At 29.3% G+C, this 17,047-nt stretch overlaps 1 protein-coding gene across 3 annotated transcripts in view; it reads left to right on the top strand.

Annotated features, from left to right (window-relative positions):
* The window catches only part of LOC129960978 (probable JmjC domain-containing histone demethylation protein 2C), a 189,330-nt gene that overhangs the window by 147,416 nt on the left and 24,867 nt on the right, over positions 1 to 17,047 (top strand). For all 3 annotated transcript variants that reach the window (XM_056074759.1, XM_056074760.1, XM_056074761.1), the window contains 4 exons: positions 9,264 to 9,462; positions 12,488 to 12,705; positions 13,000 to 13,155; positions 15,142 to 15,374. In XM_056074759.1, the coding sequence (XP_055930734.1) occupies positions 9,264 to 9,462; positions 12,488 to 12,705; positions 13,000 to 13,155; positions 15,142 to 15,374 (806 nt within the window). The remainder of the gene's footprint in view (positions 1 to 9,263; positions 9,463 to 12,487; positions 12,706 to 12,999; positions 13,156 to 15,141; positions 15,375 to 17,047) is intronic.

Below are 17,047 nucleotides of genomic sequence, written 5' to 3'. Positions count from 1 at the left end.
AATCTGTTATTAAAATCTAGGCAAAAACATATTTTTTAAAAATTGCCAAAATTTAAGGAAAATTTGCATGGTTATTAATTTATTATAATTAAAAAGGCATTTAAAATTTTGAAACGGTACAAAATCTATTTATGTGCAACAACATTTTCACAAGTTGTCGCAAAAAAAAAAAAAAAAAAAAAAAAAAAAAAAAAAAAATGCAGAATTTAGTTTAATTTATTAAAATATTTATTAAAATTTCAAAAAATTGCTTCGAAATGCATTTTTACCCTCCAAATTTGGTAGCTGTAGGTCAAACCATCTGGTCTGTAGAGCGTCAACACACACGTACACATTCGTCTTCAGAAATAGATGGCGCTTGAGGCTAGGGCTGCGGCGATTTCCGATTTATCGAAAGAAATGTGGAAAAATCGATTATTTTAATGCCAGCTTTTGAAAAATATGGATCTATCGAAAGCATGATCATGAATAATTGTTCACGATAACTCGCTATGCAATAAATCAATATTCACAATTAATTTGTGTTTTCGATTACGTTTCATTTATTGGTTAGTTTTTATTTTTCTTGCTTTTCATTCTTTTTCACCTTCATACAGAATTAATATTTCTATGAATACTGTCACATTCTAATATATAAAAATACTTGTTTTAAGCACGTCATTTTGGAATAAACTGCTTTCTGTCCCCTAATTGAATGATACCATTATGGAAAAATAATTGCGGTTATCAGAAGGCTGTAGCCTGATCTTTGTTTAATCGCTATATATTCATCTTCAGAAATAAAAGCAAAAAGGATTCATTCAGATTAGATTGAATTTTATTCTCAGCTCGCATTTTCGCACATAAGCGTACTCGCATAAAAAAAAAGAAAGAAAAGAAAAGAAATTCCGTTATACTTCCGCTTTCGCTTAGCAGCTCATGATAAATAGCGATGCAATAAATCGATATTCACAATTTACGTTTTCGATTTTGTTTTGGTTGTCGGTTAGTGTTTATTTTTTGTTGTTCTTCGTTCTTTTTCACCTTCATACAGAATTCTTGTTTATATTTCTATAAATACTGTCATATTCTAAAATTGCTCGTTTTAAACGCAGTGTTATAAATTGTAATATGCAGACATAGCTTTGGCATTGACACACTTTATTAAAAGGGTTTTAACAAAATTATTTTCTGACTAATTTTATTCAAAAGAAAACAAATATTTTTATTATATAAATTGAAATTTCTTTTTATTTGTAGTCGTTCTGATCAATCAATATTTTGCCATTTATAATTTATAATTATGATATGCGATATCGAAAAATATCGATATGTGGTGAACGGGATATCGCGATGATGAAGTTCCCTCATCAATCAGCCTTACTTGGGGCATGACATTTTTTCGCCACTTCATGATACTTCGTTTTAAAAAAATGATAAACGTACTATGTCTCCATAGCGTCCCATAAAACTTGCATTCGGCACATCTATATACACCCACCCTTCACCATCACTACCCTTGAACTGAACACGATGTAAATACTTAGTTTTTGCAGACGAAATCTCTATTTTCTGTGCACAGCAACTGCTAGAATATATCATTAAAAAGTTATAAAGACTATCAAAAATGTATATCTGTGTAGGACATATTTGAAATTGATACTTAATCCAGAAAAAGGTATCACAGATCTCTCCAATAAAAATATTCTTAATGAACCTAAAATTTCATTAGCTGATATTCACCTTTTGTGGGAAGAATCCATAACATATTTAAATATTCAGTTTTCAAAAGGAAATCAGCAAGGTTCGGTCATGAAATAATATTAGAAATAAAGCTATTAGAAGAATTAATGTATTGAAGGGAATCGCATTCAAACAATACGTTTCAGAGACAAGAGTTGTAATAATCCTCACAGATAATTGTATTTGGGTCTGTTTTTCTATGCGACACAAATTATCAACAAGTTTCCAGTATCTCATATGAAGGCATGCAAATCATCCAGACTAAAACACTTCGAATTGCATTTGGAGTTCCACACAATGGACTCTAAACAGTGTATTGTTCCAAATTGCTGATCCAGAAATTCCCAATGAAAAAATTAAAACATTTATACATTCAGTTCTTCATCAAACAATTTCCAATTAATTTCTTTATAACATGAACTCGAAGCAGTTTTATTTCATTCTCACCGAACCCGATACGATTCTTCTGGGGAAAAACTTCTCTTATTTAGGAATCAGTTGGGAACTAATCTTTGAATCAAATTCTGTAGAGTTTCCTAAAAGCTCATGCTCTAACGTTAAAATATTGCTTTCAGAATACATCTCTTCTGCATTCAAGTATTAGGGACACATTTAAGGAAATATTGCAAAGTGGTATCAAGCAACTAACCATTATAACCTAATTAACCTAAATATTAATGTGGAATACATATTTAAAAAAATCACCTTATTATTTGATTAAACCGAAAAAATATGAATTTAATTGAATAAGTCAAAATAAATTCTAATGCATGCAAATTAAAAGTGTATTTATAGTAATTTTTACCAAAATAAAATTGAATTCTCCGGCATTTGTTTTTCGAATCCATCGCATCAACTCACATTTTCACTGCGGACGCTTTGACAATATGCCGACTTCAAACAACCTTGCTATATCAGGCAAGCCATTGATTGTTCTTACCGACTTTCAATTCTGATAGCATTGCAAAATTTCCCCCCTAAATCTCTATCTGTTATCGCCAAGCTTACACACAAAATATATAATATATACAAAATAATTAAAAAATCTTAAACAAATAAACATATTCTCTACGACGTATTTCCGCTTAGGAAACTACATATGACTACTTGACTAATGGAGGGAGGGGGGGGGGGGTCGCATCAGATCAATTAAAAAAAATTGTTATTAGTTTAGTCGCTTAATAAATTTGTACAAAATTGTATGAATTAGTAAGTGTAAAAATAGTATTAACTCTTTATTTAGCATTATTACTTAGTTAATTCAGTATCCATCATCAAGTGTCTAGCAGGATTCACACGAGGCCAACTACTGGGCGCAATCGAAAGTCACACCTAGGGGGAATCGCGTGACTGAAATGGGACAGTAGCAAATAGTAATCCGGATGAGACAACCACGTGATGTTCACTTGATGGAGATCACGTGATGTTCCTGAGGTAGGCGTGGCCTTTCATTGCGCGCAATAGTTGGGCCCGTGTGAACGTTACTTCTGGTTAAATAATATGGGTACAAACGTTGATGCCACTCAGTCAAGATACAAAATAAAACAAATAAAAATCTACATGTTTAGAAGTTGATGAAATAAAAAAAATAACCTGAAATACATAATAAACATGTTTATTAAGTTAAAATGTATAGAAATGCTATACGAAATTAATCAAAAAGAGCTCATAATTCCAAAGACTGCAAGCTACCTAAATCCGCTTCTAATTGCCCTATTTTGGATCCCAGGACATTTTACGAATTCATGGAATGAAAAGGCGTATTAAGTCGCAAAATCAGTCACAGAATGTAGTTCATACGTTCACTGGATTGCATCGTTTCCCGCATAAAATGAAATATAAAGAATAAAAACATCTGAAAATTTTAGGCACAGCAAGTATTATGAAGAATTTGTAAGATATCAGAACTATCACCAAATAGACAAAGAAAAAGAACGTAAAATATTATTTGCTGAATGATTCTCAGCAATCCATTGCTAACACCAAAATTTTTAAATAAATTAAATTTCTTTGGATAACACAAAGTGTAATACTAATGAAAAAATTCTTAATTTAGAACGTAGTTTACTTCATTGCTCAAGATACTCATTCATTTGACGCTTTTTCTGGAATAAACTGAGTTTGAACGCATTAGCAAAATATTGAAAATGAACAAAAAAAAATTGAAATGAAATGAATCACATATTTTCCTTCCATTTTAACACTTCTTAGATTGAAATTTTGTGTAAGCAGGACTGACATCTTGTGCGACTAAAAATCCCACAAACCCATCAATTACTTGGGGTACACAACAATGTTTCAGAATTTTTAGAGAAGTTGATTGCTTTTGATTGAAGTGAACTCCATCTTTGTAAAATTAATTAATTGCTTTGAAACCAAAATTTTAAAATGATTTTTTTTTAAAGATTGAAAAGAAAGTTCATTTATAAACAATGTAAAAGTATTTCTTGTAAGATATTCAACCTAAAATTAAATAGAACAGGTAATTAGCATAAAAGAAATAACATTCCAAATATAAGTAATAAAGTTTAACTTCCACATTCAATTACATTTTCTCTAAATATTTACAAATAAAATAGCAATTCTTATTTAATATGCTTTCATTTAATTGTGCATTACTGTAAAAGTTTTGAATGTGCTGTCACTGTGATTTTATCATCACTGTTATCATTTATTTTCTTCGTTTTGTTATCAAGGCCTATACTGAAATTGTTTTGCAAATAGATGAAAAATTTATTCTTAAAGAAAGTCGTTATTTTGGAAGTTTGCCTCACTTCTTATATATTCTGATTACCTCGCTTCTAATATAACTTGAATTTTTTGTTTACATTATTAATATATGTCAAGATAAAAAAAAACATTTTGCAGATACATTCAAAACAATGTTTTTAATTAGTCATATTAAATTTCTCATTTAACTTTAATGAAATTTTTTCTTATAAAATTAAAATTCTTTTATATTAATAAAACTGGAGTGATGTATTTTTTAGGTTATAAAAATTTGTCAAATGCATTTACATTTGATGAGATGAATTTTTGATACTCTAAACACAAAAAAGACTGATTAACGGGAACCTTTTTATATTGGATTTGATGCTTCATGTTATACTGGATATTTAATATTATTAAACTTACCTTCACGATGTGGTAAACAATTTTATTATCACTGTGCATATCTACAAAAGTCGTTGCTTGGAAGTTAAGAATTTGAAGTTTTTTTTTTTTGTTACATTGTGGTGTTTTGTGTCTCTTGAGGTCTGTAGTTTTTTTTTTTTTTTTGGTTGCCATAGAATATTTATTTGCCTTTTCTTGAATAATGCTTATTTTTTTAAAAAAATATTTATTTCAATAATTATGATGTTTTAATAATTATAGAAAATTGTATGCCCATCTGTAAGATCTATTTTTAACTCTACTCTATCAAAGAAAGGGTTGTAGAATTTTTTTTTTCTCTAGGGAAGTGAAATGCACAGTGATACTTTCATTAAAATTATATTATTTTTATACTCTGGATGTACTGAGATAAAGTACATATATAAGTTTATCATTGAAATAGTGATAGAATGATAAGAATTCTCACTATGATGATGGATAATGCCATATGAATTCTTACTCGAATAAATTTATTCTTGACCTTCAGTGGCGCAGTATGGCCAGATATGGATTTCGTGTCGTAAAACACCACAAAACCGAACCAATCTTGACCTTCAGTATTTGAACTTACTGCAAAAATTGCTGCCATTTCTGTCTAAGAGAAATAATTATAATCATTTGAATAATTAAAAGTGATGGTAGATTCTTGATGAGATTTTTTTTTCCAGAAGAATTAAAATATTTACATGTTTAATTATAAATGCTTCTAAATTCAGTGAAAAGTGTTTGAATTTTGTAGATATTTCAAAAGTAGTACTTAAATGATTAAATGTTTTTACTTTCAAAATTTTATAACTGCATTTTTTTTTCTTCTGAGTCTTGTGAAAAGTAATTTAGTGCATTGAATTTTTTACAAGCATATTAAGCATATATCCTTTGAAAGATATAATGACATATATTTGCAAACAAAATGATCTCGATTAAAATTCCATACGATATAAAACTGTAGACCAACATTTGCTTTTAAATAAAGGCTCCTTAAGAACTATTATTATTTATAAAAATAAGTTGTATCTTGATCAAATTTGTTTTTTTTAATGTTATTTTTTTTTATTTTTAAACTATCATTTTTTTCTTTTCTTTTCTGAATACTTTTCAAGTCTTTTCGTTCTTCTATACTTGATTAATTTTTAAGCTCTTTGATCATAAATGATACAGTAATAGATTTTTTATGTATTATAAACTTTTACTTCTCAACATGATTACATTTATAAAGAAGAATATCTATATGTGTTTAGAATATATTTATATTTAGAATTTTTCTTTTTAAGTCAGTAACATTCATCACTCGATTTGGCATTTTTATCATTTCACACACACATGCACTAAAGTCATTCCTGTCAGTTTTGGTTGTAGAAGAGTGGAAGGTATTTATTTAAAAGATATGTCCACCAAGAATTCTCATTAAATAAGGCTAGGTTAGTTTATCAAAACTTTGACACCCTAATTTTTTTCCAAAGCACGTTTATTGACTGCAACATAAAATGAAATTCTAGGTAAAATCCTACTTTAGTGTGTCCCTTATTTCGCCACGGATGCCAGTAATGCAAAGGCGCCAATCAAGATGGCTGCCCACATAAACAATACTGTGAAATTATTACAATTACCTATAATTTTTATTAATATTATGTAATTTATCCATCATGATTGTTTTTATCTAAGAACACTTCTTGGTTGAAATGTAGTTTAGTGTGACCCCACCGAGTTTATCACCAACTCAACGAAAGGATCTTCTAACAACCCTAATACTGTTTTGTTTACTACCTTTTACAATGGTTGAGTTGTACATAAACTACAACTATTTTGTGAAAAATGTTAAATTAAAAATAATAAAATATCTATTAAAAATTTGAGCTTAGATCTGTATTATAATTAAAGAATTTTTTACTACTAGTAAGACACTGCAATGTTATTTTTAATGTGAATACGAACAGAAAATATTTATTCTTTTCAATTTTTAGCTGTCGGTATGAACTTTTAAGAAACCTAAATTCTTACTTTAAAAGTTTTCTGCAATGAATTCCTTGCAGTTCTCGTAATCCATTTTTGTGCTGTGATGATTCCCTTGATAATTTATTATGTCGGTAATTATACTAAAATGGATATCTGGTGAATGGGATGGCATGAAATATTTTGAACCTGCAGAATGGATGAAGAGTGAGTGGAATATATATATATTACGACTTGATGAAATTGGAAAAAAGATGCTTGTTTGGAATTTCGTATGGATAAAGTTTTGATTGCTTCTTCCTCCGTTCTGTCTTTTCTTTTGATTATGTACTGTTGATGTTATTCAAAAAGTTCTTATGTTCCATGTGCTAGCGAAGCTACTAAGTTCCCGCTGCTAGCAAAGCCGTAAGATTTTTTTTTAAAGTTAAAAAATTTTGCTCTCTACACAACAGACCGGCGCTGTCGGTCTGTAATAACTTCTTTATTTCAAAATTGTTAAGATAAGCAGCGATAGTGATCCTAAAGGGAAACTGAAAAATACAGTTCCTATCATTTTCTTAAATATAACTAAAGTTCAGAAGTAGTTGCATCCTAGAACTATTCTAAAGCAATAAACTTAAATCAAATCATCCAGACGAGGCGATGGTAAAGGATTGACGATTCTTTATTCGCATGCGAAAACGAAGGTTCTGCTCTTCCAGGAAATACGTGAAGTGCAAGCTAGCGCGAAGAACCGGAAGGAATGCATACGTCAGTGCGATCGTTATCTTAGCTAAGGCTGGCGCATGCGCAGAATGCAAGGAAAGCTTTGGCGCAAATTGGCGATAGCATTTCTCGCCACAATCCCAAAGATTAAAAAAATAAATAAAAATCTCAGATTAACCAATACTTATCAGTAAAGATTATAATTGTAATGCAGAAAGTGGTAACCGTAACTGTTTCACAGAAGTGTTTGTTTATTTCGTCCGCCACCTTTATCGGAAACTTGGTATCCTCGGCGCAGCAAGGGGCTCGCTAAACTATACTTTTACCACACTTTTGAATTTTTATGGGCCACAATTGCGGAATCTTTTTTGAATTCTGAAATAAAGAACTTTTGCAAACCGGCTGTGCCAGCCTACACTTTAAACAATAAAATTCGAACACGCGATGCCTTCGGCTTCTGAAGAAGACACCGGCAATAATTTTTTTACCTTAAAAAAAAAACTACTGCTTCGCTAGCTCATTAAACTCAAAGGTTCTGTGAATAACAAGATCAGAACAAGGAAAAACGAAAGCATTCGTTTCTAATAGCTTCGCTACTAGATGCTGATTCTTTTCTCCAGAAATTTAAAGGAATACATACACTTACTGATTCCTCATTTCAGCTGGAAATGATTTCCATTAAAAAACAAAACAAAAAAAACCAGAACTTTTCAGTGATGTGAATGTCGTTCTGTCGGTCCCTTATATATTTCTAAATGGAGATATTAAATTCGCAAATACAATATCCCTCATAATATTTGTGATCATACTATTTCTGATTATCCCAATCATCAGATTATTTAGCATTAATAGGCTTACCGAATAATCATGGGAAATTGACTAAAAAACAACAAATCGCAAAGAATTCTGTTAGAATGGCAAGATAATATTAAAATGAAAAACTGTTATATAAAGAAAGTCAAACGATTTAAAAAGCTGGAGCAGATGTTTTTAGTTTTTTATTTTCTGTTCTCACAAAATTCATAAGCAGACGATTTTAATTAGAATATCAGAATTCGGGAAGAACCCATTCTCATCCCATTTCAATCAACCACTAGGAAAATTATTCCATTTGCTTTTTTGGGTTACCATATTGGGGACAAACTAAGATTCAACCTAATTGTTTACGTCATTTACAGGTACATCATTAGAGTATATAAATTTTGTTCAATCCAAATAGTTAGAAATACCTATTCAATGAGGATTTATGTGCAACCTATATGTCTTATATTATTTATGCAATGCTTACATGTCTTATATTATTTTATGCGATGTATATTACTAAAAATATGAATGCATTATTATGATACTAATTTTATAATGATGGAAGGGACAATTTTTTTATTAATTTCTTAACTCTGTTGTTTATTTATTCTATGTATATTCAGAATAGAAAATGCTAATATGTCACAGTTATACAATAATTTAAAAAGTTCAGAAATCTATTCTAATAAATGAAAAAATTACTAAATTTTTGAAGTGAAAATCGTTTAATTTGGTTTTGGTTTGCTACTTTGGTACATATTCTATCTTGATTCGTTTTAAAGCTTAGCTACAATAAAGTTGACCTTTTTTAATGTATCTTTTTATTGTTTGTTATTAATAGATCTTATTTTATGTACTGATTTAGATTATTGAATATCACTAACAATTTACATGTAAGTTAATTAATGATTTGCTTTTTAAATTATCAGCATCAAAAGGTGTTGCTGTTAAACCTCCTGAAAAGCCATCAGTAGCTCAGCTAAAGAAAACAGGTGAACCATTTTTGCAGGATGGTCCATGTTGTGAAGTTGCTCCTCGTCTTCCTAAATGCAGAGAATGTCGCTTGACACCTCATCAGCGCAGTAAAAAAGATTCTAACATCTTCTGTCGATTTTATGCATATAGAAAGTAAGTATGCATTTCAAAGGAATCATCGTATTATGCTTAATACAAGAAGTTACATAATTTCATTATAAAGAGAATTGCAAAAGAAATATATTTTTTTAGTGTTGGGTATTTATTGTGAGCATGTCCTATCAAATACTATTTGCAAAGAATGGTTTACAAACACTCATACACCACGCAATGCAGATTTGGAAGCATTACTTGATGAAGATCCTTGCCAAACAAAACTGGAATTTGCTGCATTATCCTACCATGCATTTTGTAATGAGGCATGATTCAGGAACAAGGAAATTGTTTCCCATCTGAATTGTGGAAAAGCCATATGCAAACTGTTTTTCAAAGACAGTAAAAGAAAAAGGTTTTTTGCATTGTAATATTTCTGGTGATATAAAATGAGTTCATTGTGATAAACTTAGCTACTGAAAGCATGGATGCATCCTGGTGAAATGAGCCCATCATTGCCCCAAAAGGATATTCATGTTTGTAAATTAAAGCTGTGTATCTAGTGAGAATGAAAGGGTGTCAAAGATGAATGATACAAACAACAGTTGATCAGTTTGAATGAAACATTGGAGGACATATGTCCTAAATATGGCAAAAGACATGACAAGATTGTTTTCCAATATAACAGTGCTTGGCCATGTGTTGCCCTGTCAGTGAAAGAAATATTAAAATCATTTTCCTGGAATGTGTTGCCCCATTTGTCGTATTCACTAGATGATTCCCTTTCTGGAGAGTTGTTCATTTTCCTTACTTTTATCAAAAATTGGCTTAATGATTAGATTGATCTAAGCACCCCAATTTTTTCTGTGTGTATTTCATTTTTACTTGGAAGTTGGACAGTTGCTGTAGTCTCTGAAGGGAAATATTTTGAATAAATTGATATTTAATTTTTATAACTTCCATGTCTTTTTTTTTTTAACTTTTGAAAAGGGCTGAATTATACACCAAATATTTGCAGCTGATACTACAGAGGTTCTCTCATGATGCAGTTACTTTTTGCAGTTTCTTTTATGCAGTTACTAATGTGTGCAAACGGTTGCAAGCATTGTGGGAGTCGTAGAATGCTTGAAATAATAGTAATTAAGCTGATAGTTTGGATGGTGCAGTCTGTTTATTTAAATGGTAGTCTATTTATTTATTATCTCAAAATGGCTTCCTTTCTTAGAAATCAAAACTCCCCCCCCTTCAGTTAGATGGTGAGGCATCTATCACTTTGTGGTTTTTCTCATTTTTTTAGAATGCATGTACACTGTTATGGTGCACAACTTTAGACTGCTGAATTAAGTGCAATATTTTACTATGCCACACAACATATGCATGCTGATTTGGATGGCTTGATGTCATTTTTGGGGTGTTTAGCATCTGAACAATGTTTGGTTTAGCTAAAGCTGATTATGTTCTATGTTATGAATACAGCTAAATTGCCGCTGTTAATTTTCATCTTTAATATATTAAAATTTAGTATTATGTACCTTTTATTCATTATAATGCTACTTGATGAAATTCATAAGTATAATTTTGACAATTTTTGGCCCATCAATTCCTATTATCACATTTCTTTGCAATTTTTTTTTTTTTTTTTTTCCTTCATATGTTTGCTAAATGTTCAAATTCGTAAAATTTAGGCTGTATATTTATCTCAAATTTCAATATCGTTTCTATTTTTTGAATAAATATAATCTGCATGATGTCCAAAACTTAAGCCATGTGATTCACCTCTGCTTACTATTTGTTATATTGCTCAAATATTTCAGTTCAAAAATTGCTCTGTTTCTATGCCAAGTTTTTAAAAGTTTGTGGTGAAAGCCACTCTTTATTTAAGAAGCTTTAATTGTAACCTGTTCTTTCATATATATATATATATATATATATATATGCACTTTTTGGTTGAAATAAAAATATTTAATATTATTATTAGAAAAACCTGATTTATATTTTATGTAAGATAATCACTTTGCAACCCAAACATTTCATAATAATTTTTCTTTTGTTCTAAATTTTTGATTAATTACCTGATCTTCACTTCCTGTTACACTTAATGCAATAAACTGTTTCCAGACAGTTTTTCTTTCTTCCTCTCCATTCCAAACAGATTTTATTAAAACTCTGTGTGGGAACTTTTCTTAATTTCATCTCATATTAGATTCTATCGTATACATTAAGAAATACTGACTTCAGGATTTTCTTATTAACTCTCATTTCTCCATGGAGAAATGCCTACAAAAATTTTATTGTAAAGTCTAATACATTTCTGAACCTTTACTGAATCCTTCTTTGGCTGCTTGTTGGAGAAATTTTAACTAGTATTATTGAATATCTTTAATACATGTTGTCACTGTAAAATCTGTATCTCCTGCCAATTGATCTGTTTTTTGGAATTATTCCTAAAATAATTGTTGTATTATTATTTTTTAAAATCTTTTTTAAAGGTTTTTTTAAAACTGTACTCTTAAAAAAAATCCTATTTTGATATTTAAAGTGGCATCATCAGTACATAATTTGATAAAAAGAATATAAATTTGTAGCCAAGAAGAAATTTTAATTATATCCATTTTACATAATGTGGAGATTTGATTTTTAAAATACTGGTTGCATACAAAATCTTTTTTCTTTTCATCAAATTTTTTCATTGAATGCTATTTATCTCTTTCATCCCTGTCTATGCTGTTTTATATTCTGAAATTACTAGATTAAGTAAAAACAAAGCATAAAAATATCAAGAAGTATTAAATAAAAATGCAACTGTTGATATAAATATGAAATAAAAGTTATAATTAAATACAGTATTTAAAAAAACTTGTTGATAAGGGAAATAATCTTGTATCTATTCTTATACTGGTTAACTTTTTAATTTTGCTACTGAAATGTGACTTTTGATGTATTCTCTACAATTTACTATTGTGTAATTGAAATAGAAACCAAGCAATTGAAACCAACTCTTCATATTTGAATATAGAATTACATTTGTACTTTAACCCTTAATATTGCTATCTAAGAAATTATGCATAAATGTATGTTATTTCAGATTACGTTATGGAAAAAATGGAACTATTTTAAGTGCAGGCTTTTCAGAGCCATCAGATGCATTAGAAGAAGATCTCAAACTTTGGCTTCCACCAACAGATATAAGACCTCAAGAAAATGAAATTGAAATTTCAAAGTTTCTTCTAACTCATATTGGGGATCAGTTTTGTGATTTAGTTGAGATGGAAAGAGAAGCACAGAAAATGCATGCAGGCAGTGGTATGTTTCTATAATTTTTCTAGTGTTTCTAATATATTTATTGCAGTTATCTTTCAAAGATTTTTTCAACCTTTATAATGGTAACATTTACTTTTAAAAGATCTTTTTAAATTGAAACATATCATAATGTTAGACTTATTTCAGCAGCTTTTTTTATTGATTTTTGATATTTAATAATTGTTCTGAGTAATTATATTTTATAAATTCTTTTATTAATTATAAAAATTTATTGTATGTGAATCTTGATAAAATAATGCCTCTTTTTCAAGAACTTTAATAAAATTAATTTTACAGAAACTACAGTTACTTGGAAAAGAGTAGTTCAGGGAGTTCGTGAGATGTGTGATGTGTGTGAAGCAACTCTGTTTAATATCCATTGGGTTTGCCATAAATGTGGATTTGTTGTTTGCATTGACTGCTATAAATCAAGAAAAAGTGGGTTGCCTAAAGGTATACTCCCAAATATTCTTTTACTTAAATTTTAATATTTTCTGACTTGTAAATGTTTTGTAAACATATATATTGAATTTGAAAACTGAAGGAGGATCAGTTATCTGTCTTGAAAATGTATTCATATATGCATATGTTGAGCTGTTAAAGTGTTATGAAATTTCGTTTACAAATTTTAAGAGTTGTTCAGGCATACAGAAGTGCTAAGGGCATTGCGCCATTAGCCCCTTCAGGAACAGCATCTCGTCTACAGAAACTGCTCAGGTTCACTGTACAGGTCCACCGTCCTGTATTCACTGCTTGAAAATGGAGTGATTTATTTGAACTTTTAAACTCTACTTGATGATGCAAAGCTTCAAAGGATTTTCCAACAGTTCAATCATATGGCATTTGACCTTCATGTGTGGGTATTAGTTTCCGTTCTGCGCATCAGGATTTGATAGATTAATGAATGTCAGTGTGCATTTAATAAATATATATTTAAAAAATAGTTATGATTATCTTTATTTTTTTCTTTCATGGAAGTATTTTTAACTTGTTGCAGGTTTTATGATCTGCTTTGATATCCTATCTATTCTAGGAGCTTTGATATTCAAAATTTCTAGAATGTTTTATTAAATTTTTAAAATCTAGTATTTGCATTATGAACCTGATATGGAAACAATAGTTAACAATTGGGGAATGCCTGAATTCTTGACATTACTAAGTTATAGAAGACCAATAAACAGTAGCTTGAAAATGAAAACTAAAAAGAAATGCCTGTTGAAACATTTTAAAATGTATAATCTTTGAGGCAGTAAGGTAAAAATAAGTAATAATCCAATAAAAACTGAGGAACTTATCAAGTGAAATAAATTCTAGTTGAATAAATTCAAGCTAATAAGCAATAATTAAAGACATCTCATATTTTTTTTATTATTGCTTTTTAACTTGCCAGCTGGGCACATTAAAAATTTTAAAATGCCAAAAGATTTGACAAAATTTAGCTAAACTGTCGAAATATTGTAAGATGAGTATTAAACATTACTTATTCAACATAACAAGAACTGGAACTTAGGCAAAAGCATGCGAGTGATAAATGTGTTTAAAGAATGTAATATTTTTTCAGAAAAATGGAATTTTTCCAAAGTGCATTTAAATTCATTAGGAAAATTCATTAAATAAGTTATTGGTTATTCTAGTTAATTGTTTAAATTAATTAGAAAAATGGAATTTAAGTTAATTGAAAATTTATTAAAAATGGGAAAATGGAATGGGAAAAATTTTGAATTTTGCCAAGCTGTAAAAATAATTTTTGTATGCTATGTTACAAAGTTATAATGGAAAAATGTGAAAATAGTTAATCCATCATTTCACCCTTTTACGGGACATTTCAACTTTTTAATAACACAGTTAATCTTTGTAAATGGTAAGAAACTTGTATGCTAAATTTCATTATATTCTGTAGAGGAGTGTAGAATTGTATACAGTTCAAGCAAACAGCACAGGCATTCAGTTTTATATGCATATAGATAAATTGTGTGTATTTTAAGTTAGCTAGCATGTGCATATTTTAAAATATGCTGGCAATTCAAATTTATTTTTTGTCTTTGAAGGCCATTTACTTTGCTAAATTTATTTGCAAAAACTTTTTAATTTAACGTTTTTATGCGTTCTAGATTTAATTGTGAAACTTGAAAAGTATTCTAATCGAACAAAAATACTGCAGTAATGCTGCGAGCATACTTTAAAATCAATTTTGCTATTCAATGTCGGCTGTTAGTCACTATATATATGCAACGCTATAATAGTATAACGTATAATTGATCAAAATGTATAATATATCATGTCAAATTGTATTGAATTGTTAGGCTACAATTTTTATATTTTGCCGTGCATGAGGATTGATTTTCAGCTTTTTTTTTTTTTTTGTTGTTGTTGTTGTTAACATGGTGCTGGAAATGTGTGTGTGTATATATATATATATATATATATATATATTTTCAGATGAAACATCGTCAAAAGATCGGGATGATTACCATTGGTTATTGTGTTCAAATAGGCAACCACATGAACTGGAAAAGCTTATGCTGACTCAAATAATTGCTGGTACAGCATTGTGGGATGTTGGCAAAGCCTTGCACGAAATACGCCGAAAGTGGAATATTCCAACATACTGTAATTGTGGTTTGTACGATAACGATCAAGATAGCAAAAGTTCTACTAATGGCATATGCAAGGTAATTCTTAAGTATATTTTATTAGATTATATCTTTTATTTTTAGAAGTTAAATTTATCAATAAGGAAAGGTCACAAATACTTGTTGAACGAAGTTACGGGGTCCGCTCAAGTCGTCTGGATGTCACTGCCAAATTCCTCTCGATTTTGTTAAGGATGGTTAATTGAATGGCCTTGATGTCTGCTTTGTTCGTTAGAGGTGTTCGCCCAGACGGATTTTGTAGACAGGGAGGTTTTCTCAGTATACTCAAAGGATGTCCGAGATGCATCTGCCTAGAAACTATTAGCAGCAGAAACCTCTTTAGTATAATGACCCCTTAAGAATATGAACTATTATTACGATTTAAGAGAGGTTGATGGGAATTTTTCTTACTTTTGGAGAAAAAGCGTTCAGTATATAAGGCACTTGAATTAAAGTGATCTTATGAATGAGAAGGGTAATGCTAATTTTCAATTATCATGTTTGACTTCAAATATTTTAATATGTCTGTATATTTAGGTAGTATGCATTATTATTATTATGTATATGTATATTTATGTGGTATATCAATATTAAGCACATCTGAGTGGCAAAATTTCCAAAATTAAACTTATAGAAGAATGATTTAATCGCCACAATAGAAAAAAATTCCATTACACTGTATATCTAAAATAAGAGCATTAAAATTTGCTCTGACGTTGAATAATATACCAAACCGGAATCATAGGATTCAGATGAAAATATTTAGTGAGGCCCAACATAAGTATGATAAAGACAAACATTTATTTTTACAACAAAACGTGACATTTAAAAAATATATTACAGGACATAAGTGTAAAGTGACATATTGTTGTAATAGTGTCGACTTTTGCAGTGCATAAATTAATTTAGATACATCCTCAATAAATTAAATCCAATAAAAAATTTCCTCATCACTAGATTTTAAGTTAGTCCACTCTAACTATTTAAAAATTCTCACCAAAAAATACTCTTTTAAACAGTTTACCTCTATTTCATACTAGAAGGTAATATTTGGACATATTTAAATTATCATTTTATTATCAGAAGTTTAAATATTGACTTTTTTTTTTTTTTTTTTTTTTTTGTATCTGTTTCTAATCATAAATGTGTCAAACTCTATTTCAACTTAACAAGCATACAGGCTTAACAAACATACTTTTAAATAAGCATTAAATATATTTCAAGTTACTAGGATTCATATCTTCAAAAAAAAATTCTCACTTAATAAACAAATTTCTTCTAATTAACTCAGGAAATTTATCCAGAAGATTCATACAATATATGTTGTTTTATCAGAAGTTAACTTTTTATTCATCAATCAATAATTACTTTACAATCTAATTAATCTTAAAACTGAAACAGGGGGAAAAAATGAAATTCATTATTTAGAAATTTGATGGTCTGAATAAACTCTTCACATTTTAAAAATTATTCATGTTTGTTTTATGAATGGAGAATTCTGCTCACAGAAACTAAAACTATTGATTACTTATTTAAATAAATGAAATAAAAAGAAATTATTTTACAATTCAGACAATACAATGCAATTGCTGCTGTGTGGGTGTAGGGCTTGTCTAAGGAGACAACTGACAAGTAGGCAAGAATTCATCATATGTGCAAAGGACATGTGTGCCGTGAAACTCCCAGTAATAGTTGTCCGCCAGTGTTGGTAA

Source organism: Argiope bruennichi, chromosome X2 (assembly GCF_947563725.1).
Source record: "Argiope bruennichi chromosome X2, qqArgBrue1.1, whole genome shotgun sequence".
In the NCBI taxonomy this organism is placed as follows: domain Eukaryota; kingdom Metazoa; phylum Arthropoda; class Arachnida; order Araneae; family Araneidae; genus Argiope; species Argiope bruennichi.
Note: the sequence above shows the minus strand (reverse complement) of the source record. Positions and strands in the feature narration are given on the sequence as shown.